We start from the raw sequence: 24411 nt of genomic DNA, 5'->3' as shown, positions 1-24411 counted from the left end.
CTTCACATCTCCCGACTGGGCGCTGCCTCTGAAAACTGCTGTTCAAAACCCGGGGGGCAGCAGGGCTGGGAGTGGAAGCCGTGTTCTTCCCGGGAGCAGCCACCGCAGCATCACAGATTAGCAAGAGAAGACAGGCAGTCAGAAAATCATAAAAATTTCAAGACCTTCTCAGACGATCTGGCTTGACCTAATCATTCTACCAGCGAGCACGCAAGTTACAAAGTGGCTCTGGCATTTGCCCCAGGGTACACGAAAAGTAAATGCTGAGGAGCTAAAACTAGTGGAGACTCGAGTCATGTGACTTTCCAGCTAGGGAGCTTCACTCACCCTGGCCTGCCCTGAAAAAGGAGAAACAGGAACGGCTCCTCACGAGCATCCTGCCTGGTCTCATGGCTTTAAAAGCCACCTGAAAGTCTTGTGGCAGCTATATGCCAATCACCTCTTCCAGGAGAGCCCCAGCAATTTTGCAAGAATCTCTATTAAAAAAGAAAAAACAAAGAGCTGCTAATGATCACTATTTCTCATAAATGAAAGCCTTAAAAATTCCCTGCCATAGCAACCGGGAGAGGTTGGCTCATCTACTATTATCCCGTGACGTTCTAATAATACAGTCCCAGCTATGTCAGACCCGGGGGTGCTGGTCTGTCAAGAACCAAAACTCTTAACCCCCACAGTCCCATTTTTCATTAGAAGTAAAGGTCTGACCACTTTTCACACCAATAGGTCTATGTTTTCCAGAGCCAGGGGCAAAGCGACGTGCCACAAAACATTAACAAGAGAAGTGCTTCTGTGAAAAGTGTAGATTTCCTGAAGGCTGTACAGAGCAAAGCAGTTTCTCAGGCAGGGACATTAACACAAGGGAGATGGCTGGAACTGCTTCAACCTCAGCTCAGCAATGACAAGCTCTCTCCTCTGACCCTGAGAGGTCCTTAGAACTGTGTCTTTAAGAAAAGCCTCTTCTGTCTGGCTCTTCAGAACAGGCTGGCCCATTTTCATTGCAGAAAGAGGTTTAACTGAATGAAAACCATCATGGGAATCCTATGTCCTTGCCTGTGATGAGTTTGCACCTAAGTGTGTGACAGCATTGAGAGGAATGAAGAAAGTGAGCATTTGCTGCAGGTACCCGTGGTGTGGGACGTCCTTCTGTCTATGTGTTGCTTGTATTGGTTAACGAATAAAGAAACTGTCTTGGGCCTGCACAGGGAATAGAGGTAGGTGGGGAAAACTAAACTGAATGCTGGGAGAAAGAGGGCGGAGTCAGAGAAAGCCATGTAGCACTGCCAGAGACGGATGCCAAAACTTGACCGGGTAAGCCATGGCCTCATGGTGATACACAAATTAATAGAAATGGGTTAAATTAATATGTAAGAGTTAGTCAATAAGAAGCTAGAGCTAATTGGCCAAGCAGTGACTTAAATAATATAGTTTCTGTGTGATTATTTCGGGCCTAAGCAGCTGAAAACGAACAAACAGCCCTCTTGCAACATATCCATGCTTATGGAGAAGGTTTTCTTATTTTCCATAGAGCCAGCGGGGGAAAATTATCTAGATATGATTCCAAGACTGTTGTTACCTTGACACCAGAGTGAAGCTAAAGAAAAGGTTCACCAGTGAGGAAGGAAGAGCTGAGAGAATTAGAGAGAAGCCAAAAGGTGAGATTGCAAGCTATTGGAGGTGTGGTTCTCTATCCCAAAGGACTCTTGCATTCTGGTCAGGAAAGAAGGGCAGTTCATACATTACACATCCTTATGTTTTCCTGAAATAAGCTTCAGCGGTGAGTGGGTCATGGGTCCCAGGATTCTCTAGTTAGAGAGAACTCAACAGGTGGCATTAGAAAGTGGGAGGATGTGCAGGGTGAGGTTGCAGGGCAGCTGCAGAGGCCAGTGAGGAGCACAGCCCTTGCTACTGCTGTCCTCCCAGGGGATTCGGAGAGGTTTCACCCAGGGAGGTCACAGGCCCCAGACCCACTCCACCCCGTTCTCACTTCCTCTCTGGATGCCAGGAAAACACTCCGATGAGACATTAGGAAAAGAACTGACAAAGATGTTCAAGTCACAGGGACACCGTTGCTGCCACCCCAGCCTGCACCTCCATTAGCTCCAGGCCCGAGCCATCACTCTGCCCAGCTGACAGGCTTCGCACAAAGGGCAAGAGGAGAACTTTCTCTGCAAGCCAGTGCTGGAGCGCAGCCGGTGCCTGGAAGACGTTCATTAGCTGGAGCCAGGACTATAAATTGTGTGTCTCTTGAAACGTGCCTGTTTGTGCTGATTCATATTTCAGATGTGACTGGATCAAACGCATTTTTTTCTTGACTATTTCAGGATAAAAGTCAACACTATCAGAACACCCGGGAAAGCCATTCCTCTGCCGGGTTTTGGTCTTTCTAAGAAAGTACTTATTGTGTAATACTGTGATCTTACATGATCAAAGGGTGCCGCTGGCCCTTTGACGCGAAATAACAAAAGAGACGGCTGAAGCTCTCCTTAGGAACATCTGCACAGACAAGAGAAGATGCTTCAGAATACTTACACAGACAGCCTTGGAGGGGGCAGCAGCAGGTACACAGCTGTATTCGCTACTGTAGCTGACCAGGCTACCCAAGGTACAGAGGGGACACTCAGCTCCGAAAGACTCACATACTACTCTGAGGCTAGAACGGTCGTGCCCAGAGTTCGAAAAGCTTAGAAAATCTAATTAACTAGTCATGAAAAACATGTTAACTGCTTGTCCAACATTGGGGAAAGACCTGCTGTTGTCCCCATTCTTCTGTGGGAGGGAGAATGCCCCTGTTGTTAGGGGACAGAGGAAGAGGAGAGAGGCATTTGTCCAGTGGACGCTGAGTGAGCCATTGGCGGTAAAATAAAGATGGATATGAAAATAAATGAGAGATAAGGCCCCAGACAGGTCTGTAGCTTATAATTTCGGCTCTTCAGGAGAGTGAGAGAGAAGGATTGCAAGCTCATGGTCCAACTGAGTAACTTAGGGAGACAGAATCTCAAAATAAAAGTTGAAAAATGCTCTGGAGATGCAGATCAGTGATAGAGTGCATGCCCAGGATGTAGGAGGCCCCAAGCCCAATCCCAGGACCACCAGGAAAGGGAAGTAAGGAAGGAAGGAGGGAGGAGGGAAGGAGAAATGAAGGAACTCCGCCATGTGACAAGCAAGTGATCAATGCTGTGGGCTTAAATGCCTCCCATGTGATAACTAGTGTCCTGTCCGAATGGATTTGTCCTGTAGATTTTTTCCTATGGCTTTACTTTGTGAACATTTTGCCTTCTTGTTTCGTTGCTGTTGTTTTAGTTTGGGTTTACTGCTGTTGTTGTTTTGTTTGTTAAGATATATTCTCACTGTGTCTCTGGCTGGCCTGGAACTTCTTTGTAGGCCAAACTGGTCTTGTACTCACAAAGATGTACCAGGCTGTGACTCCCAGGTACTGGATTAAAAGCATGTGCCACCATGTCTGGCCCTCATTTTTAGTATATTAATTTTTGGCATTTAAAAAAGCAATAGCTTTAATGGGATACAATTAACAGGCACCACATAATTCATCTGCTAAAAAATGCAAATTTTAATGACTTTTCCTGCATTCACAGATATCTGCAACCATTACCACAAGCTAATTTAAATAATTTCAGCATCCCAAAAGGCAGCTCCTATATACTAGCAGTGGTTCGCTTTCACCTACAACCCTCCCAATGCTCAGGAACACTGAATCCACTTCTGAGTCTATGATTTGTCTCTCCTAGATGTCTCCTATCAGTGATATCAAACACCGCGCTCTTCTATGAATAGCTTCATTCACGTGCCACGGCGTTTCGCAGGCTCATCTTGTAGCAGGTAAATTGCATCACTGTGTTGACATTTCCTGAACCTGTATTTACATTTCCTAAGGGTCCACTGTTCACTTCTGCTGGGGGCTTGTGAACTCAAGTCCTGGTTCAGAAGAGGCAGTTTGATTTTTGTCGGAAGTCTATTGACACAAAGAACTACTCTGTATATTACGAGTTCTATTTGAATGTTGTGAATTTAAAGAAAACTACCTTTCTGAAAACCCCCGAAGCATGAGTTGATGGGAACGGGCAGCTCGTCCTTACACAAGTGGAACGCAGCACCCCTACGACAGAGTGTCACACATATAGATATTCCTGTTCCTCACATCTAGTTACTGAATGCCCACTGTGTGGAGGACGCTACTCAAGACTTCTGCTTTAGTACTTACAAAAACAAACTATTAAATAGAGTAGTGGACTTAATCAGGAGGGACTGGAAGAAGACAGAGAAAGGAGGGAGAATCCAGGGAAGACTGAAGAGAGGCAATGCTCCTAAGTTGTGTGATGGCTTCCCAGTCATTGTGCTGGATCATTCTCAACATCCAGGTCTACTGATAAAACTTCTTTTGCATATGTAGACAGCTGTCTAGGGACAAGTGTTTGACTTCATGATGATGCAAATGTGATGTCCCCTTCAGTAGACCATACCTCCAACTTTGATATTTTCCTGTGAAGTAGATCTTCTCCTTTAACATTGGGCAACAAGTCACAACCCCTCATCAGGCAGCAGCCAGCATTACAGTATGCTGTGCAGCTAAGTCCCAATGCTCAGTAGATCAGATGTGTTCCGTGCTTTCACAACTTACAATAGTTTACATTTACAGTGTGCTTATGTGGATGCAAGCCATCACTAGGTGAGGAGAATCTGACTGCGTATTACACTGTAGTTAACTTAAGGAACCAGGCCTCTGGGTAAGAAAGTATCATCAGTGGCAGTCCATAGAACTGTCAACACTAATTTAAAGTGGCATTGGCCATGTGAGGTACACACGGGCTGACTTGGTTCCGTTACATGCCAAGGGTTTAAGAGGCTGTTGAAGAAGAGTTGGTCAATGTCTTAATAAAAGTGCGTACAGACAGCAGACTGTGAGCTGAGTTATCACACCTCACTCAGGAAGAGAACCCACAAAGCCCCTTTCTAGAATGTAAATATCTTGAAAGGAGAAGTTTTGATTTTTTCCCCATGAATTCCCAAGTCTCTTGCACAGACATTTACAGATTCAGTCTTCACAGTCTTATTAGCCTATTTTACGGAGAAGACACTAGAAACTCAAGCAGTCCACGGCTGCTGTCAGTACCTCATCAAAGGTGTAGGGGTCAAATGCACCCACCTCTGTTTACAGACCCCAAGAACTGGATGTTAGAAACAGGTCTCTGCATAGGAGAGAACAGGGATCCACTCAAATAGATGGCATTCATTATTGGGAAGATGCGTAGCTCAAACTCCAGATGGAGGCTCCAGGAACCTCTGCTATTCATGAAAGGGAGATGCTGCAAGGCATATCCTCCCAGAAAGGTTGCTGTGAGTTTTACCAAACACTACGCTAGCGTAGTAAGTACAATGCAAAGCTAAATACAGACTACAGCAACCAGCAGGTTCTTAGGCCAAGTGACTTTCAGACTTCATGATACCTTGCATGTTTACCTGCCTGGCATCTGCTATGGTTGTACCTAGCCATAACCTGACATTAGCTATGTCAGCGGAGTTTACAAAACCCTTGTCAGTTGATTTTTCCTCAAAGAAAGAATTTATACCGGGGAAAAGAGGGAGATATGTGGGTTAGTTTGGCAAATGAGCACAGGGCTTTTGGGTGGCCAAAGTTCAGCCCTAGGGCATAGTAATGTCACAGAGAAAATGAACTTCCTCGGTCACAGAGTACCTTTAACCCAAGAAATTGATCATGAGGGAGGTGGTAGAAAGTGTCATGACTATAAGCCAAAGGGGGCCCCAACAAGAAGTCACAAGTCAAAGGTCACACGCTGTAGAAGACACCACAGTGCCCTCTGCATATGAAAACCAGCAAATAATAAACACGCTTTAATGTTCCCAATGCTATCCGTGGGGACAAGCATTGTAAAAAAAAAAGGCTAATTTTTGTATAATAAAGTGAATTTGAATGAGCAACCTAAATCAATATTAGGCAGTGGTATTATGTATATTAATATCTACACATCATTAGCATAATCCCAAGTGAATTCTTTCATTACCAAAAGTAATGCCAGGCTTGACTTTTCATTTCCTTTGGTATTAACTTATATGCAATATAAATTTGGTTAGAAATAACTTTTGTTTGAAAACTGATCTACTTCCACTCTCCACGCAGACACAGACACACAGATATATGCACGTGTGTGTGCATGTGTGTGTGTGTGCATGTGTGTATGTGGTTCTACACATATGGATTGGCAGCAGGCTGCCTCAGTCCAGACACTATCAGAGGAGCATTTTGCACACAGGCAGAGGGAGATGGGCCCCTTGTCTCATCAGTCTCTCTTCCAACTGCAGAGTACTGCAGACTTTCTTTGAAAGGAAGTGTGTACACAAATCTAAATACAGGTAAGCAAAATCTGGGATTTGAGTGGCTCCAAAACAAAACAATAAGAACGCAAAACCCTTCTATGCAAGAATCTGACAAATGCCCCAACCTGTTCTCTGTATGGCACTTCAGTCCCAAACCCCTGTACAGATTCAAGAACAACTAATGACATTTCTAAGTCTGGGACTAAAATCACGACCTGGGAAACCGGACTCAGCTGTTTGAATGGACAGAGGGTCACTTTCTGGAAAGCATACCGGGGGAGACACTGGGTGTGCTTCAGCAGGTTGTGCTTGGCAGTCATGGCGACAAAGGCTGGAGCAAGATTGCCCACTAGAGCTACCCAGACCAGTTTTGTCTGCTGCAGAGATATTGTGAGCCACAAATACAATATTAAATGCACTAGGAGTCACACTAACATTTAAAAATCAAGTAAATTTAACTTTAAAGTGATTTTATTTAATAAAAGTATTTTATTTTCAATATCTATTTAGAATTTTTAAAGGTTAATGCGATAATAATTTTCATTTGTTTCTGCTATACCGTCTTTAAATGTGTGTTGGTCAGTTTTATGTTAATTTGACACAAGCTAGAGACATTTGGGAAGAGGAATTCTCAGATGAGAAAACAACTCCGTAAGACTGGCCTGTAGGAACAGTGCCCTCTGGACACAACAGGACGGACATACATATAAACTCACAAAGACTGGCAGCATATACAGGTCTTGCACTGGTTCTAGCCTGATGGGTCCCAGCACTGGGAGAAGATAGAGGACATGGGATCCCACCCCTAACCAAGAAGCCATCTGCAACTGACACTACTGGCAAGGGGAAATTTCTTTTCCTCCAGCGGCCTGTCACTGGGAGACCAACCACACTCCAGGGCAGGCCCAATGACCAGTAGTAGCTGGCCAATGCAAGATGAACCCAGTGATGGTTTTGTGGACTCTTGGTTGCATTTTAGTTTGTTTTGGCACTTTTCTACTTTGTTAGTCTCTGTTTTGATTTTCACTTTTGGGAGGTTTGGTATTGTCATTGTCTCTTGGTTTTCGCTTTATTTATCTATTTATTTATTTATTTTGAGAGAACATAAAGTTGAGTGGGTGGTTGGGAGGAGTTGGGATGGGGAGGGGAAATGATCAAAGTATATTGTATAAAAAAAGTTTTCAATAAAAAATAAAAAAAGATCGCCTTGTAAGCAGGTGTATGAGGCATTTTCTTGATTGATGATCGACATGGGAGGGCCCAGGTCACTAGGAGTGGTACTAACCCTGGGCAGGTGATCCTTCTTTTCTAAGAAAGCAGGTTGAGCCAGCCAGGAGGCAGCACTCCTCCACGGCTTCTAGTTCGGCTCCTGCGTCCAGGTTCTCACCTTCAGTTCCTGCCCTGACTTCCTTCAGTGACAGTGACCTGAAAGTTGTAAAATGAAACAAACCCTTTCCGCCCTAAGATGTTTTTAGTCATCAATAATTCAGAGACTGGCCATCATTCAATGACCCTTGACCACACGAGGCCACCATATTGATCAGGGCAGATCTAGGTCTGAGAACGAGAGTCTTATGGGTAAATCTGCAACTCTTGCATCCTGAGAGAAGCAGCAAGAGACTGACTCCTGAAGCCAGGTTCTTGTTTCTTATTTCTTATCCCCACATGGTCTCTCGGGTTTATTCTTTAGAAATAAACCCATTTCAAGCAAAAGTTCTTTACACTGCTATCATGGCACTACCTGAAACGATAAGGAAGCTCCTGGTTTCATTTCCTTGAAGCAGTGAGTACTACGGCACATGTAAAGATCAACTGTGGGCACTGTGAAACCAAGGACCTGGGCCTCCAACGAGTAAGAATTGCATAAGATTACCACCCCAGCAATTCTGCAAATCCTAGACCCTAAAACTACGGTCTGAAGGCATGTTGATAAAGAACAGGCTACGAACACCACAGTCTTCAGGCCGTTGGTTTCTGAATCCAGTGGTCTTTCTGACGTTTATTGACTGTTAAAGACACTGTCCGCCTCTCTGCTTCTACTGCACCTGGAGGAGCTAACAGAAGTTGAGGAGAAAACCTTCCTTCCCGTAGGAACTCTCACGTTCCTGTATCTCATCTGTAGGCATTTCTTCCAAATAATGTGAGCTTAAAATTACCAAAACTAACCCGAGTTTTTAAAATACCCAATTCATTTGCATTGTCCTAGTAGTGTTGGAGGAGAACGGTTCCAGGCAAACTGCTTGCTGATAGGCAGGCTGCTTCAAAAGCTTTCAAATAACATGACTTAGATCTGAAGCCAGTAACCTCAGTCCACACAGTCACAATTTTCCTATTGTCTTTACGATGCTTTGGAAAAGACACAGTTGAGAGACCTTTTCTAGATACAGGCATTTTTTTCCTTGGAAGCTGAAAATTAAACCTCATTGTGAATTTTTTTTTTCAAAAAGAAATCAAGATACCAGTAAGGTAACAACAGTTCTAAAATAAATAAATAAATAAATGAAACCTCAGGACTAAAGGAGTTTCCCTGACATTTTAGTTCTTCTTTCTATCATTGTCTTTTAGCCATCACTCCACAGTTCCCCTCAAAGTTGGGAAGAAACTATTCTTTTTGCACTATTGTATCAGTAGTATAAATTGTTAATTTAAAATAATCAGTGTCTAATTCTTCTTCATCCACTAATAAATATGAACTCAGCTGAGCAGGTTCAGAGTTCAGTAGAGCTTGGGAGTTGTTCGGCATAAGCCAATTTGCAAAATCATCCAGAAGACATAAACTGGAGACTCAAAGAGACACAGAAGTGTATGGAATTGTCTGTCTTCGGGTTGTTCATCTGTATTACGTAGTTCCCTATCTTCGAATTTTTATGCCCACATCATCCAAAGGATGTTTTCTTCAATGATTGAAATATCCGTGGTCCAATAGAGAAGCCACGGGTCATGTGTGCTTTTGAGCACTCAGACATTGATGAATCGAATTTTGTGAAATGGAAATGGATAATAGCCACTATGATTGACAGCTGCACTATACAGAGTTGGAGCACGTGCGACACACTTCAGTCTTGGTGTGCTCATGACATGCAAGGCCCATTTAAAGTACAAAGCACTGTGTGCCTTCTTTTTGGGAGCAATACATACATAAGCAGAACATCCTCCGTGAAGCCAGACAGGAAAGGAGCCTGCAATAAATTCTCTAAGGTCGGTGCCATTCTTTGACTGAGTCAGGAGGAAGGATGGCGAGTTGGTGTGTGGGAACTGGGGTCCTGGAGAACAGTCAGCCACGCTGTGACCTGGCTGAGTCTCACTGGGCAAACCATCCAGAGTTCTTTGGACCTTGGTCTTCACAGGCACCAGAGGTCAGTATCCACTGAACAACCCCCAGGCTCCACTGGACTCTGAACTTGTTCAGTCAAGCTCGTATTTATTAATGAACAAAGGAGGATTAGAGGTTGTTTTAAATTAATAATTTATGTTGCTGATACACTATTGCAAAAGGGGTGAGTCTGGATGACGGACAGGCCTACCTGTTGAAACAAGGCAATGTTGCAACTTAATCAGACCATGTGACTAAACTCACAGATCGGTGCCCACTATGCTGGGTGATTAATTGTGAGGAAGAAAGTGGGGTATTTGCACAAGGAGCTGGTGACAGCTCTCCCCGAATCCCCAGCAGGAAGTACTCTCATAGCAATGGATACATCCTAGGCCATCAGCTTCAGACCCTGAGGGACAGGAACAGAAATCCCTGGCAGAGCTGGCCGCCTATAGAGCCAGTACAATCTTAACAAGAGGCTGGTTTCCTCTTGCCATGGCAAAGGTGAATAAATAAACTCCTGCTACTAACTTGGAGGCACCCAACTGTGCTCCGTTCCACCCACCGGCATGCACCGAGGCCCAAGCGTCCACTCTGATTCAGATCCATGGGAAAGACAGAAAGCCAGCTTTTTCTCCCACACAGCCCATGGAAGGAAAGACAGGAAGATGCCAAGGGATTTAGACAATGTTGACAGCAAGGTGAACCAAAGGTGGGGTTTGGGAAAATATTTTTAAACAAAAATATGACAAGCATGTAGAAAAAGAAGGAAAAAGAAGGAAGGAACACAGACAGGCAGAGAAGGAGAGAAGAAAGGAAAGAGGCAGAATGCCTCCTTTGAAACTAAAATAACACTTCAGGAGCCAGGAAATGCAAACACACCGCTCAGAGACAACTGACCACTGACGAATAGGTGAACGAGATCTATCATTCACCAACTTGCTTTTTCTTTTCTTTATACGTATCTCGGCAGAAATACTGACCTTTTGGCAGGAAATTCTTTCCCTGAACATGCCAGAACAACGCTGTGCATCTTTTCCAACTAAACACCCTGCTGCTGTGACCACTGTGTAGGAACAGGAGACCCTGCTGGGTAGCAGATGGACATCAGTGGAGGCCAGCGCAGAGGCCAAGCCTCGGGGAGCAGCTAAGAATACACACTGTCTAGTTAAAGCATACGCAGGATGGCATAGGAAAACACCTGATGGTTCCATCCCTCCAAAGCCACAGGACAGAGTGCACTTCACAGCACCAGGTGAGGGAACCCGCACCTCACAAAACACACAAATCAGTGTGCCCCTGTCTAACACCAAAGTTCTTTATCCTCCTATCAGTCTGCTGCTGCGATGACGTAATACTTGAGATACACAAAATAACAAAGTTTATTTTGGCTCACGGTCTCAGAGGCTTCAACCTGTGATCGGGTTTGAGGTCAGGTGGAGCAGAACTTCATGGCAGGGAACGGCCGCAGAGGAGATCTGTTCTTCTCCTGGTGGGCAGAGGGGGAGGGCCACACCCTCCACTCGGTAGGGCCACTATCTCCCCCAGCAGCATCAGGGCTGGTGACCAGCCCATTAAACTGTGACCTTTGGGCTTAAGATAAAAACCATAACAAATATGGTTAAGAAGACTGTCATTAATCTCTCAGATACTGAACTATTGGGCTCACCTGAGTTACTACAAGTGGGCCATAAAGGCTACTAAATTCCGTTTGACATAAAACAGCCACCAGGAAAGCAGATGTGTCTCACCCAAGAGAATGAAGAGTCTACCTCAGCGTTAATCCTAGTTTTGTAACTTTTTATTATTTTATTGTGATTTTTAACTCCAATTTTTGTGCATGTGGTTTAAAATACAGCAGACAACCAATCCTTCCTGCTAATACAGATTATTATGTTTAATTCCCAAGAGCTATCATTTGAAAGCAAATCAAGGTCTTTCACACATAGCTTCCTCTGTCATGGTTCCCTGGCAGATACTAGATCCATGCATCTCTTCACTACACACATGTTAGTGGCTGCCATACCAAAGTCCAGGCCTTCCCTCTGCATCCCAGGATATAGAAGACTCTGTGTATGTCAGTGGGCATTCCTTCTCAATAACAAGAAACATCTCTGCTTACTGTTTCCATGGTCACCAGAGTAATGGCAGAAAACAGCACTAAACCCCCTACCCCCCATCCTCAATGCTGCTCTGTAAAATCCATATAAATACCTCAATCTGTGCAAGAATGTTATTTCAATGAAGGTTTTGATGACTGGACACTGTGCTGATTTTTGCTCTTTTTCCTTTTGAAAAAATGATCAACTTCCTTTTAAATAATGCCATATGCTTATCTTTCCAAAATGTTAAATTTTTATCCAGGGGGTTTCTTTAATATTTAATATTCTAACTTGTTCAGTTACTAGAAAATATCTCATTTGTTTACTGCATTGCATGAGCTGCTTTTTTTCTTTTCTTGATTGTGAAATTATCCATTTGGCAATCACATTACTAATAAGCGAAAAGTTCTTATTTTAATCATAAAAGCAAATGTCACCCGTGATTACTAAGAAAACCATTCGTCAAATCAGCCAGTTTACTTCTGGATATAATCAAGTACCGCAGGCTCTATTAAAATCTTAACGATACTGATTTCTGTATCTGTGGATATCTTAAAATAATAAAAGGAATCAAACCTTCCTGCCAATCTCGGTGATTGTGAAATTTAATTATCAGCAGCCATCATCAAAACAGAGGCATGCCAATTTCTTTTCCACATAATTGAATCCTCCAGAAGAAAATTCCAAAGAGTTCTCAGGAAATGTGTTTTTAAGTTAATGCTAACCTGGTAGCTTCATCCGTTATGTGTCAGTTGCTAACAGGTACAAAGACGCACTTGGCTGATATCGCTAAACAACAGCAAGTCAGATTATTCAAGCCAGAGAACCTTGAGCTTACGCTGCGGAAACCACTGTAGTTCTCCTCCTAGCAGACACCAGCCCATTCCACTACTCAGCTGCTCTTCAGAGACAGGGTTAGACCATTTCATCCCCCCTCAGCCGCTCCTTGGAGACAGGGTTAGACCATACTGGCAGCCTGCAGAAATCAACTGCTTCTTTTCTAGGGCTCAGATGTTCAAGTTCATCCTAGAATTCCAGGATCATCCCATCAAAGCCTCCAGGAGGTGTCCCACCCACCAGTGAAAAGGATCAATGTCCCACGAAATGCAAAGGAAAGTCAGAGTTTCCCATCTTTGTCTTCCTGAGATGCCTCTCTCTCTGCCTGCATTCTGTATTGCTCCTGCTCACCCGTCAATGCCCAATGTGTCACCTCCACTGGCCACTGCAGACTGAAGCAATCACTCCCTGCCCTGCACAGTTCTCTACAGCATGCGATGTTAATACTCTAGAACACAGGCTGTGAGTTGCCGCCCATCTCAGGAGGACTCTTGAGTCATCTTTTCAATGCAAACACTCAAAGCTACGTTTCAAACCTGAAATATGCTCAATAAATGTTTCTTTGATGGAGTCCGGTCTCAAGATCATATCCGGCATATGAAGGAAGAAACAGATTTTATGCAGCACCTATGGTTGGAGCCATTATTGAGGGCCTTCATTTCCTTCCTCAAAGAAGATAATCTGCTTGCACCAAACATTCTTTTTTAAAAGGTGTGTGTGTGTATACCTTACATATGTAGATATGTCTGTGGCGTCTAGAAGAGGGCATCAGATCCCCTGGAGTTAACAGGTTGCTGTGAGTTTTCAGATCCTTCACAAGGACAGCAATCTCTCTTAACCACTGAGCCATCTTTCCAACCTCTACATCAAGCGCTCTTATGCATTAGATCCAGCATACTGACTTAATGAGGAAATTGAGGCTAGGAAAGAATTAAGTAACCCACCTCAAGATGCCTCACTGGTCAGCAGTGGAGCCAGGATTCAAATACAGTGATCTCAGAAGTTTGGAGCTACAAAGAAAGCTAGAATTATCTCCCTTGCTAAGCCTTGAAGCTCAAGCCTGGCCCACAGTTGGCCCTTCAGATTGGTGACTAATGGGTTTATGGAGTGCCCTACTTTTTTCAGACTCTGGCCTCTGCCTGAGAGAACCCAGCTGCTCTGAGAAACAGGCTCTATTCTTTCCTGCTCAACACCTCTCACAGGTGTGAATTGCCTGTGTCCTCTGAATTATTCATTATCCACACAATGATAAGTGTGCTTAAAAAGAACTATGATTCCATATTTTGCAAGACAAAGTGTCTGATGAATTGGTGAACGAAGGTGCCTAAGCCCAGAGGTCAGGTTGATTTACATGAAATAGGAAATAGATTCATGTCCACCTTTTTGCATTTCTGATTTCATGCAATTTCCGAGTTTCCAACAGGATTCAAAATAGTGGTCCAGAAGACAGTATAGAATGCCCTGGTGAGTGTGCCTCCCTTTCTGCACAGCAATTACCACCCTCTAAAGCTTAGCCAGGCTTCTCTAAGCAGCAGAGTCTTCCCAGGGCTGAGCTAGAATTGTTCGATCAGACTGCTTAAGCGGTACCAAGAGCTGAAATTTCAGATGCCACGGCATCTATAATCCATGCCTCTAGTGTATCCTGCACAGATACTTCTCTTAGTCCTCCCCAGTGTGTCCCTTTGCTACCCCTTCCCCCTCAGTTCATCCAGTGGGCAGTCTTTGGAGAGGGAGAACCATGTGCTAATAGGAAGCCAACAGCTCTGCATTTTAAATTCAACGTTAGTCAACCAAAATGAATTGAAACGCAGCAGCAGTGGTTTGAGGGTACTAAAAATAAGCCGTAGCATTTGCTGAGTTCTCAGAATTAAAACCACAGGCGGTCAACTTGTTGCTGCTCTTAATAGGAGCTGACTGCTCTGCCCACCGGCCGGCTGCTACGCAGCTCAAACTACGGGACACCTAACAATGCTGTTTTTATTAGCTGTCAGAGATCATTAACGGAAGTGTCATTTCCCTGCAACTAAACCTAACTCCCCCCCCCCCACTCACACACACACAAACAGTGGATACCTTTCTGGAGAACACCTTGTTGAGACATCACAACTGCACTTGGTCACAGTCCTACCTTGTGTTTAGGATTTGATTAGTTACACATTCATAGTCATGGTTCCCTTTATGCCTGCCTTCCTGTCCAGTGCTGTGTCTCTCCTCTGCTCAGAGGTTAAACTTTGGAGAAAAATAAAAAGAACCCAACAGGACACCGTACGATATTAATACACTGAGCATTCCCACTAGACTTCAAGACCATCTTGACCCTTGAAGTCTGTAATCCAGAATGTCTTACCAGCCAGCCCTTCAGGGGTTCTTATTAAAGTTTTCAATGACCAAAAGGGTAATGGAGCTGAGTCTAATGCATCATTCTGATTAGAAACCTGTCATGTTCAGAAACCAGTGGGACTGACTCCATTGGTTCTCATGCCTTCGCATTCATTATCAGTTTTTTTCTCTTCAATTAGACCTGCTGATCAACCATAGAAAAGCTGAAAGCCCTTCTTCCACCCAACCACATTTAACACGGAAAATAATCAGAAGCCCTGAAAGTAAAATTATAGAGTACTATAAGAACATGTCTAGAGCCCCCCCACACACATTCTCTCTCCCTCTCTCTGTCTCTCTCATACACACACACACACACACACACACACACACACACACACACACACTGTAAATATGCCAAGAGTCCGATAGGCTGGGCTCAACCTCCATTCCACAATCTCCCTTCAGTCAGAAGAGCAAGACACATTCTCCTGGCTGCTGTCTCAAACCCATGCCCCAAGCAAGTGTCTCCAAGGAGCTAATTTCTGAAACAAACAAAGAAATCCGAGTCTGCAAGGAGCAAGGGTTTGCACCTTTCTGCCTTGGCGCTGGGTATCAATGGTAGCAGGCAGGAAGACAGTTCGGGCGCCCTAGCTTCGCCCTCACCTTCCTCACGCCGCCTGCCCCTGCTCCAGCTGTGCAGAAAGTGCGAGGCTGCCTTGCTGCTTTCGCTCTCCGGGAGCCCCAGACTGCCTGGACCGCACGCCTAGGACGCCAGCGCGTCCCACCTCTGCCCTGTCACAGGTCAGGCGCGGAGGTGCTGGGGCACCAGGATGCCGGTCACCCTAACAAGTGTCCCGCGGGACGCCCTTGTCCCGTGTCGCTCTCCTGGAGCAGGCGGGACGGCCACAGGTAGACTCTTCATCCCCGCACGGGCGACCGCGCGCTGAAACTCACCGGAGGACACGGAGGAACCGGACAGACTGGAGTTGCTGGACGCTGCCATCTCGGCGCCGCGCGTCACTGCTCGCTCAGTCCCAGTGCGGGCGGCGTCGCCGGTGCCCTTGGCTGGCTGCTCGCAGCCCGCGCGGCCCCCAGCCCATGGCAAAGTCCTGGGGACGCGCGGGAAGCACCGGCCTCCGGACTCTGCCTGCACTTCCTGCTCCGCCAGATGACGCGCTGCCGCCGCCGCTATTTATTCGTGCTCGCCGTCCCTCTCGGCGCCTGGGCGCGCTCCGCTGCGGGCGTCGGGGTGGCAGGGGCGCAGCGAGGCCGAGGCGGCTGGGTGGGAGGATGGGACCGCCGCTCTCACCGTCCCCGCCTTCCCCGCCGCGGGCCCGCTCCCGCGCGCGGCTGGAACCTGGGCGTCCCGCGGTTCCCCGCACCGGCTCTCGGGATCCCGCCGCCGCCGCTGCTGCACTTCGAGCGGCCCGGGCAAAGGCGGGGGAGACAGATAGACAGCGACCTCCCCCCTTCTCCCTCCGCCCCAGCTCGGCTCGCGCGCGCACACAAAGGAAGGAGAGGAACGCCGGCGCTCCGGGCTGAATCGGCTCCGCGGGCTTGACAGCTCCTGAGCCCCTGGCTGCAGGGGGAGGATGAGAACCACGGGGTGGGGACCAGACTGGATTGGGAGCTTGCCCCGAGGTGCTGGGCACGCCGCCAGGGACGCAAGGCGGGCCGAGCAGCAGTGTACAGCGCTGCTTCCCGAGTTAGAAGGGTATATGGAGGGGTCTTAGGAGGAAGGTAGTGGGACTCGCAGCAAGCTCTGAGCTCTAGAGCAGCCGCACAGCGGGGGTGGGGAACCCAGAAGGCGAAGGCGGAGTCACTGAGGACTAGGTGCTGGGCAGAAGCAGGCCAGGATGCCACCAAGGCTGGGGAGTGCCCCTTCCACCAACCTCCAATTTGCCCTTTGTTGCTCAAGAGCCAAAGGTGCCTGCCCTGCCAAAGTAGCATCCCCTAAAGCACCCAGGAAGCCCATCTGGCTACACTGAAGTCCCCCAGCCGCTGGCAGGGACCGTGCCCAAAAAGTCCACTGGGCTTCTGAGACAGGTCTTCAAAGAAATAGAGATATCCCAAAGGTAGCATCAGACTTAAACAAAGAAAGAGGTCCCCTGCCCATCGAAAGGATCCTCACAAAACCTCAGGTTCCAGCGGGTGCAACTGTATCCTTTCAGGATAAAGAACTGCCTAGGTGTGTGCAAGACAGACTGGAGCAGGTGTGCGCCATCCTCCTGTATTTAAACCTAAATTAATTTCACTGGGAGGAAATGTCATGCAGATATATTTTTTTTAAATCCTTTTCACGCTCCCAGCAGGGTAATCGGTTCTTTCAATCCTGAAGCTACAGAAAACTGTGAAATTTGAACAGAAATTGTCAGATCAAAGGAAAGAAAGCAAACATTAAAGGAATGAAAGTACTCTCATTATGAAGCAAAACGGAAAGTGTTCGCATTGGGAGCAGCACGGTTTTGCAAAAACATGACTAAAAGGACATAGTCCGTTTGAAAATTATCAGGAGTGACTCAGAAACAGCAGCCGGGTCCTGGGGGCCTCCACATCCGCAGTGGACCTCATATACAGTGTATAATAAATGTTAAATGATCCCAATATGCGCTAGCGCCACATTTTCTACCTGATTTAAAGTATGCTTTAAATTTCCCCTCCAGGATGCCATCCCAGTGTGACTGCCCCAACAAGTGTCCCCACCCGTGGTTGTTTGTTGATTTGTTTAGGGAAAAAGAAAGGACTTGCTAAAGGGCTGTAGCCTGGGGGGCCTCTTCAGCCACACTGAGCTGCACCCCAGTGGCCTACATTTACAGAGCTCTTAAGACAGATCTGCCTAGGGAAACTGGATCTCAATGCTGCCAAGTCTGACCATTCCCACCAGCTTTTGGAGAGCAGTGCAAACTTGGTGTGACCTCATCTGGAGTCCTATAGGGACATACGGCTGCCCAACATAATCTTGACCTCCGTGAGACTAGAACTTCTCGGACACCCAGAGTTCAAGACACAACATGACATTTAGTTGTTGGGCTAGTAATTTACAAAGTCCTCCAGATCTTTAGATGATGAACATGGCCACAGGATTGTTACTATCTGGGCTTTGAAGAAAATGGAATCCGTGTTCTAACTTCAGTTCTGTCACCTGCTCATCGAGGATGTCAGCAAATGTCTGGATTCAGGCTGTTTCTCCACTTCTATTACTGTTAATACAGAGTGTTGTTAAGCGTAAAAAAAGATACTCAGTGTGAAGCCATATTGTACCAGGCCTAAAGAGTGTATTCCAGAAGCAGTTGTAAGTTGTTCACCTGAAATGTGGAATCAATGGTTTGAACAACGTTTGCTTTCTCTCCTGAAGATGACTAACCAGTGGTGGCTTATTTACTGAGGAAATGTTTCATTTGTGGCCTTATGTTATTTTATGTTTCAAATTGAGCAGTAAGTGGTGAACTTCATTATTCAATGTAAATCTCAGAACATGTCTGGTTCTATTTGTGCAGATTGTAATATGTGCCTTCACAGAACGTTAGTAACAAGAACAATGGGGGGGGGGTGGAGAGTTGCCTCAGTATTATGAGCACCTGTTGCTCTTGTGGAGGACCTGGGTTCCGGTTCTAACACCCACATGGTGGCTCACAAACATCCTTAACTCCAGTTTTAGGTGTTCCAGCACCCTCTTCTGACCTCTTTGGGTACCAGCAAACCACATGCTACACATGCAAACACGCAGACAAAACCCACATAGAGGGAAAATAATAAATGAATATTTTTTAAGAAATCAAAGTATGGCCCAATGAACAAGATTATTTTTATTATTCCAAATAAATGAAGCGTTAGAGGGGTTCTCTCCAGGAAGGCACCACAGGTAACCCTGTGCAGCACAAAAGTAGAAGATGGAGATTCTTAAGCAAGGCCCCACTGTGGTAGGAGTTGGATGGTAAGCCCAGAGCCTGTTCTTTAGAAGAGCAAACAAACTACCAGTTTTTGGATTGACAGTGAAAGCTGATGGGACCTTGGGGCTGCGGATGCATAACCAGCAGAGGAAACTCAGCAGGCTTAGCTGCTCCTGATCAAGATTCACTTTCTCCAGGTCAAAGGCCAAGGGGCTTAGGGCTCTCTACTAGATGGTTCATGCCATAAATTAACAAGCAGGAGCCGAAGTAAAGTTCTATCTTTGTCAGTAGCTGCAGGGACCACTGGTGGGCCTTCTGACACATGTCCCCAAGTGAAACAATAAAACCTTCATTCATGCCTTTTACTCACTTCTGAATGGCGCTACAAAAGCCTGGTTGCCAATGAAATGAGAATATTGATGCTATGAAGACTGTGGATTGGTTAAATTCTAATGTAATCTGGTATAATTTTCTTAAATACTGCATCTTTTTCCAGATGGTAAAAGATCCATAGAGAAGGACGGTTTGTCCATGTGGTCTGACAGAGAACTGAAAATTGCCATTTTGCTTTAACTTAGCATGCCCCTACTTTCTTTGGGATTATTTATATTTATTTTGTGTGTAGGCCTGTATGTGTGTATGCATGTTTATCTGCATGTGCATGTATGTGTACTTATATGTGTGCATGTGTGTATGCATGTGTATGTATCCCACGTAATGCTTGCACACGAGGACAGCTTGCAGAAGTTAAGTATTCTCCTTCTACCATGTACATCCAGGAACTGAACTCAGACCCCAGTCCTCACGCTTGAAGACAAACGTCCTTACCCACTGAGCTATCTTAATAGCCCCCAGCTATGATTATATACTTATTACAGAGTCTATCACCAAATCAGAAATTCATGAAACAACCTCCCCTGCTGCCTAGAATACCATGCGTCAAACCTGGGCAACCCAGACAGGCCCCTACCTTAAAACCTTCCTGCTCACTTCCTGTTGAGTCCATCTCAGCTGTGACCTTTTCTCACTGTGCCCTCTGTACCTTGGAGCTACCAGCACTAGTCTCTGTCCAGGTCCTCCCTGTTGTCCACTGGAGCTGTGGTGAAAGTTCGCCCAGGGTGCACTTTGTCCGGAGAATCTTCTCATTTCCCAGCCATCTCGTCTGTGGAATGCTCCTCACTCTGCCACACCCCCCTATGGGCAGATCGCAGGTGCACCTTGTCTCATTGGTAATGCTGGGTGTGGGGACAGTTTTCTCTCCCTGGTCATTCAAAGCTTTTTGGAAGGGGTGGGGAAAAGGTAGGATGTTACCGGTCCAGCCTTTGTGTGATTTACCCTGGCCATGCACACAGTAGGTTATCAAGAGAGAGCTTCTGAAAACATGAGCCATGAACTGAATGTTTGCCTGTCTGGCCGTGACCACTGAGCGATGAGTAACACCTCTGGGGCCCACAGGGCAGTGGACGGGCATGGAAAGACGCTCGAGACTTGAACGAGACAAACCAAAACGGTGAAAACAAAAGAATCACATCTAATGACGCAAATGTTTTCAGTCCTCGCCCTGTTTCTCCATCGGCAGGGACTGGTACCACTCCTGTAATTTATTGTTTACAGGGTACTCTCGTATTGCTGTAATCTGTTATTTTATTTTAGCGTTCCTTTGAAGTTTGAAGCCAGACAGAACATACCGCAGGGTGAATGTCCCAACGTGCGGAGCTGCCCTAGGCAATCCTTTGGGGTGTTTCTCAGAGAAGGTCATTCCTTTTCCCTGTGCTAAACACAGAATGAAATATTCCTCACTTTCAAGATTAATCCAGTGGTCGGTGTTCATGGGAGAATTGTGGGGCTGTTCGTCAGGCAGCTTTAAATATTTTATGGCAAATTACTCTGGCCTGAAGTGGCCCCTTTGCCATCAATTCCTCATCATCAACATCATCGCTGGAAGAACTATTTCCCTTTTAAGTTCAAGCCCTATTTCCTTACAAGATACCTACAAAACACTGGCTCTTCTCAGAGAGCAGGAAGCAAGCGAACTGGAGGCAGACACTGACAGTCCTAGGTGGCCTTACAGGGTCCCTGTGAGCACCCAGCTGGCTCCCAGGGCAGGTAGCAGCCCAGCCAGGGAACAAAGAGGAGTCCACACCTGGGGTGCAGACAAAGAGAGGCCTCCTGCAAACCCAATTGCTGCTGCGAATCGCCAGCTGCTGGAGACCCCTAGTGGAGATCCGCACACTACAAGCACAGATGTCCCTGGAAACTTGGCGAGGAGGAAATATCTCCAGAATCCAGTATTACCACTTTACCAGTGAGCAACACACACACACACACACACACACACACACACACACACACACACACACACACGTATTCATTAGCTACCCTCTCTTTAAGCCGAGACAGAGAAGTAATTTATCGGCACACGGCTCATCGTGGCTTTGTTTCCCCAGCACTTAGAATCATCAAACTCTGCCCTCCTTGTCCTCAGAGAACTCTCAAGTGAAGAAAGCGCTAAGCCTCCTCTGGGCCAAGTGCGGACTGACTTTGGTTTTTGTGTCCTCTGAGGGGTACCTCTGGCTCCTTTTGCCTTTTCTGTCAGAATTTGCGTCTCTAAAGAAGGGACCGTCTCTGCTACCTGTTCATCTGTTTGTGCATTATGTAATTCACCCAGGAAGCTTATTAAGCACTCACTGTGTGGAGGGGTGCATATTAGACCCAGGGAATAAACATATGAAGAAAACCATATCCTTGCCTTGGGGCTCCACAGTACAAGGCCCGATACTGCTTTCTGAGATCCTCATGCATCAACTGAAATCTCTTTTAACTACAGAGTGATCTGTATGGGAATTCAAAAAAGTCATCCATGTCAGTGAAAGATGTCTTTCAGCTGGAAAGTTGACTTTTTTATTATTTAGCAAAATCTCTGTAATCAGGTGTCAAATGCTATTTTCTAGGTAACTGATATTTTCTTGGCCACAGTTGGGGCTTATTAGCACAGAGAATAAAATAAATACGGTGCAGACAAAAACATGTGCCACATAGCAATATTTCTATTGGTCATAGGCTACATATATGTTAGAGATCCCACAGGTGCTGCAGCCAGTGCAGCCTGGATAGCCAAGACTGGCAGGGGGTGCGGGGATTGAGACAAAGAGGCTTCTTTACAGGTGGAAGAACAGCAACCTTTATTTTGTCCAGCAACCTTTTATACCTCTACTCCTTCTGTAGAGACCCTCCAGCCAGAAAGAACACAAACATCCTTGTCAATTACAGACCACAAGGAAGTTCCCCTGTCAATCAGGGGGAGTGAGGGCAGATGGATCACAACACACAGGGACTGTAATGAAGCCAACCCACCTACTATCATGTTGGCCTTTGGAATGGCTGTGTACAAAACCCGACCTGCTACCTTTCCCAATGGTGCTGTTGGGATGAAGCCTACCAGTGGGACAGAGATAGGTTACATGACATTTGGTCCGGTACTCCTGATAATGACCACAGTGACCATGTTGCTGCTTTGTGTACTGGCTAGATGGTAAGCTTCGGCATGATTTCGGGGAGTACTCTTGCCGAGAAATACAAAGCTTAATGTAAAATGGTGTGATCTGTTGGTCAGCCAGCGGCCTTCTGTATCTTTGGACGGTTGGGTCTTCGGATGTAATCCAGGGACATTTAGTAAGGCCTGAGTTTACCGCCTGGACTGAGGAAGCATAAGAGCACCAGGTGTGCCGCTCCGTCCGTAACAGCAACACGCCTCATCAGTAAGTGATGGTGGTCCTCTGAATGTGCTTGGCCCTCACCCTCAGAGATCAGAACCAGCATGTCATCTCTTTCCCCATGGCAGCAATGGATTCAGCTACGAAACAATAGTTTTTTTTTTTTAAAGAAGGAGCGTGAATACATGGAAGGAAAGCCAGCAGACAGTACCTGGGCCCATCTACTGTTGCCAAGAATACACCTCCTATACATGTCTCAGACAAGTGGAAAACAAGGCATGAACTAGTAATTCCAGAGAGGTTTACTGTACATCCCCGGAGTCCAACAGACCTGTGTTCATTTGTGATTCCAGAGAGGTTTACTGTACATCCCCGGAGTCCAACAGACCTGTGTTCATTTGTGATTCCAGAGAGGTTTACTGTACATCCCGGGAGTCCAACAGACCAGTGTTCATTTGTCACTTGAGCAAGCTACTTAAGCTCAGTTTTCTGACCTTTAAAATGGGGTTGGTTCTGAATCCCAGTTTACAGAGTATGTGGTGGCCGAATGAAAACAGCTATATCTGATCCACAGAAGCCTGGCTGGCAGTTCTGGCAGTGTTTGGCCCTTGAGGCAAGTGTAGTAGACCTTCACTTGCTCTTCAGAAAAGTCTGGAAGGATTACCGTTTGTGGGAAAAGCAATTTTCATTCATTTCAACAATGTCACCCATGTAGGCAGATAGTGAGACCTATAATCCAGGCCTGGGATTTGGAGATAAATCTGAGTTCAGATCCTAATTGAGCTATATTCATCTGATAACCTTAGACAGGGACGTAACCTTTCCAATTCAAAGTCTCCTTACTCCCAACTGGAGACAATAATCTACCTCATCTTTATGTAAATGAGTCTGTGATTGACAACTGTCCTCTGTATTCATGACACCCATGCAGCAGGTGCTGTATGACTGCAGCTCCTGGCAGAGAATAGAAACTGCTGGGAAAGATAGTGGGTGTCTCAGTTTAAAGAGACACCAAGGGAAAAACATTTAATTGGGGTGACTCGCTTACAATTTCAGAGGTTCGGCTCATTATCATCATCACGGAACATGGCGGCATGGAGGCAGACAGCAGCCGAGAGTCCGTTATCTTGCAGGCAACAGAAAGTCAACTGTCACACTGAGTGAAGCTTGAGCAAACGAGACCTCAAACCCACCCCACAATGACACACTTCCTCCAACAAGTCCATACCTACTTCAGCAAGGCCACACCTCCTAATAGTGCCACTTCCTTTGGGAGCCATTTTCTTGCAAACCACCACAGTGGGTGATTGTGTCTAAGAGTAAAATACAAAATCTGAAAAGCACCCATTCTCTCTCCATACTCCCTAATGCTCCATTGAATGGTAAGATGTTTTCCCGCCCATCCTCCACTAGGAAAACTCAGTTCCCTGTCACTGGTGATACAACACCCCAGTCATTCTTCACTGTATGCCAAGGACCTGCTCAGAATGTCAGCACATTGCCACGACTTATAACAGTGCTAAAATCAGACTCACTGTCTATATTTTCCAATAGGAAAAACTGAAACCCCTTCACTTATAGGACGATAATCCATACCTTCTCACTTTACTTGGTCAAAAAAAAAATCAAAAAGGGAGAGAATATAAATAATTTCTCAAGGTCACATTTATCCAATTTAAGCCAGCCTTGGCTGCCTCTGCAGAGCACACAAAGAAAACTTACCTTTCAGTTTGTTTGAAGTTTCTGCTCTTGAGTAAATATTTTCCTGTTTGAGCCTTCACTGGGGTGAGACCTGAACGGTTTGAAAGATGTTTCGTGTACTTTAAATATTTATATCTTTTTTTATCTGAACCTAGGGCAATGCTGTGACTTTGTGTTGCCTG

General features: G+C 45.9%; 1 protein-coding gene across 1 annotated transcript in view; it reads right to left on the bottom strand.

Annotated features, from left to right (window-relative positions):
- Window positions 1-16426, bottom strand: part of Chn2 (chimerin 2) — a 267980-nt gene extending 251554 nt beyond the window's left edge. Inside the window, exon 1 of the mRNA XM_050155506.1 lies at window positions 15880-16426. Within this exon, the coding sequence (XP_050011463.1) occupies window positions 15880-15928 (49 nt within the window). The 5' untranslated portion in view covers window positions 15929-16426. The remainder of the gene's footprint in view (window positions 1-15879) is intronic.
- Window positions 16427-24411: the final 7985 nt, after the last annotated feature.

Source organism: Alexandromys fortis, unplaced genomic scaffold (assembly GCF_014885135.2).
Source record: "Alexandromys fortis isolate MF-2015 unplaced genomic scaffold, M_Fortis_MF-2015_v1.1 scaffold_93, whole genome shotgun sequence".
NCBI lineage: Eukaryota > Metazoa > Chordata > Mammalia > Rodentia > Cricetidae > Alexandromys > Alexandromys fortis.
Note: the sequence above shows the minus strand (reverse complement) of the source record. Positions and strands in the feature narration are given on the sequence as shown.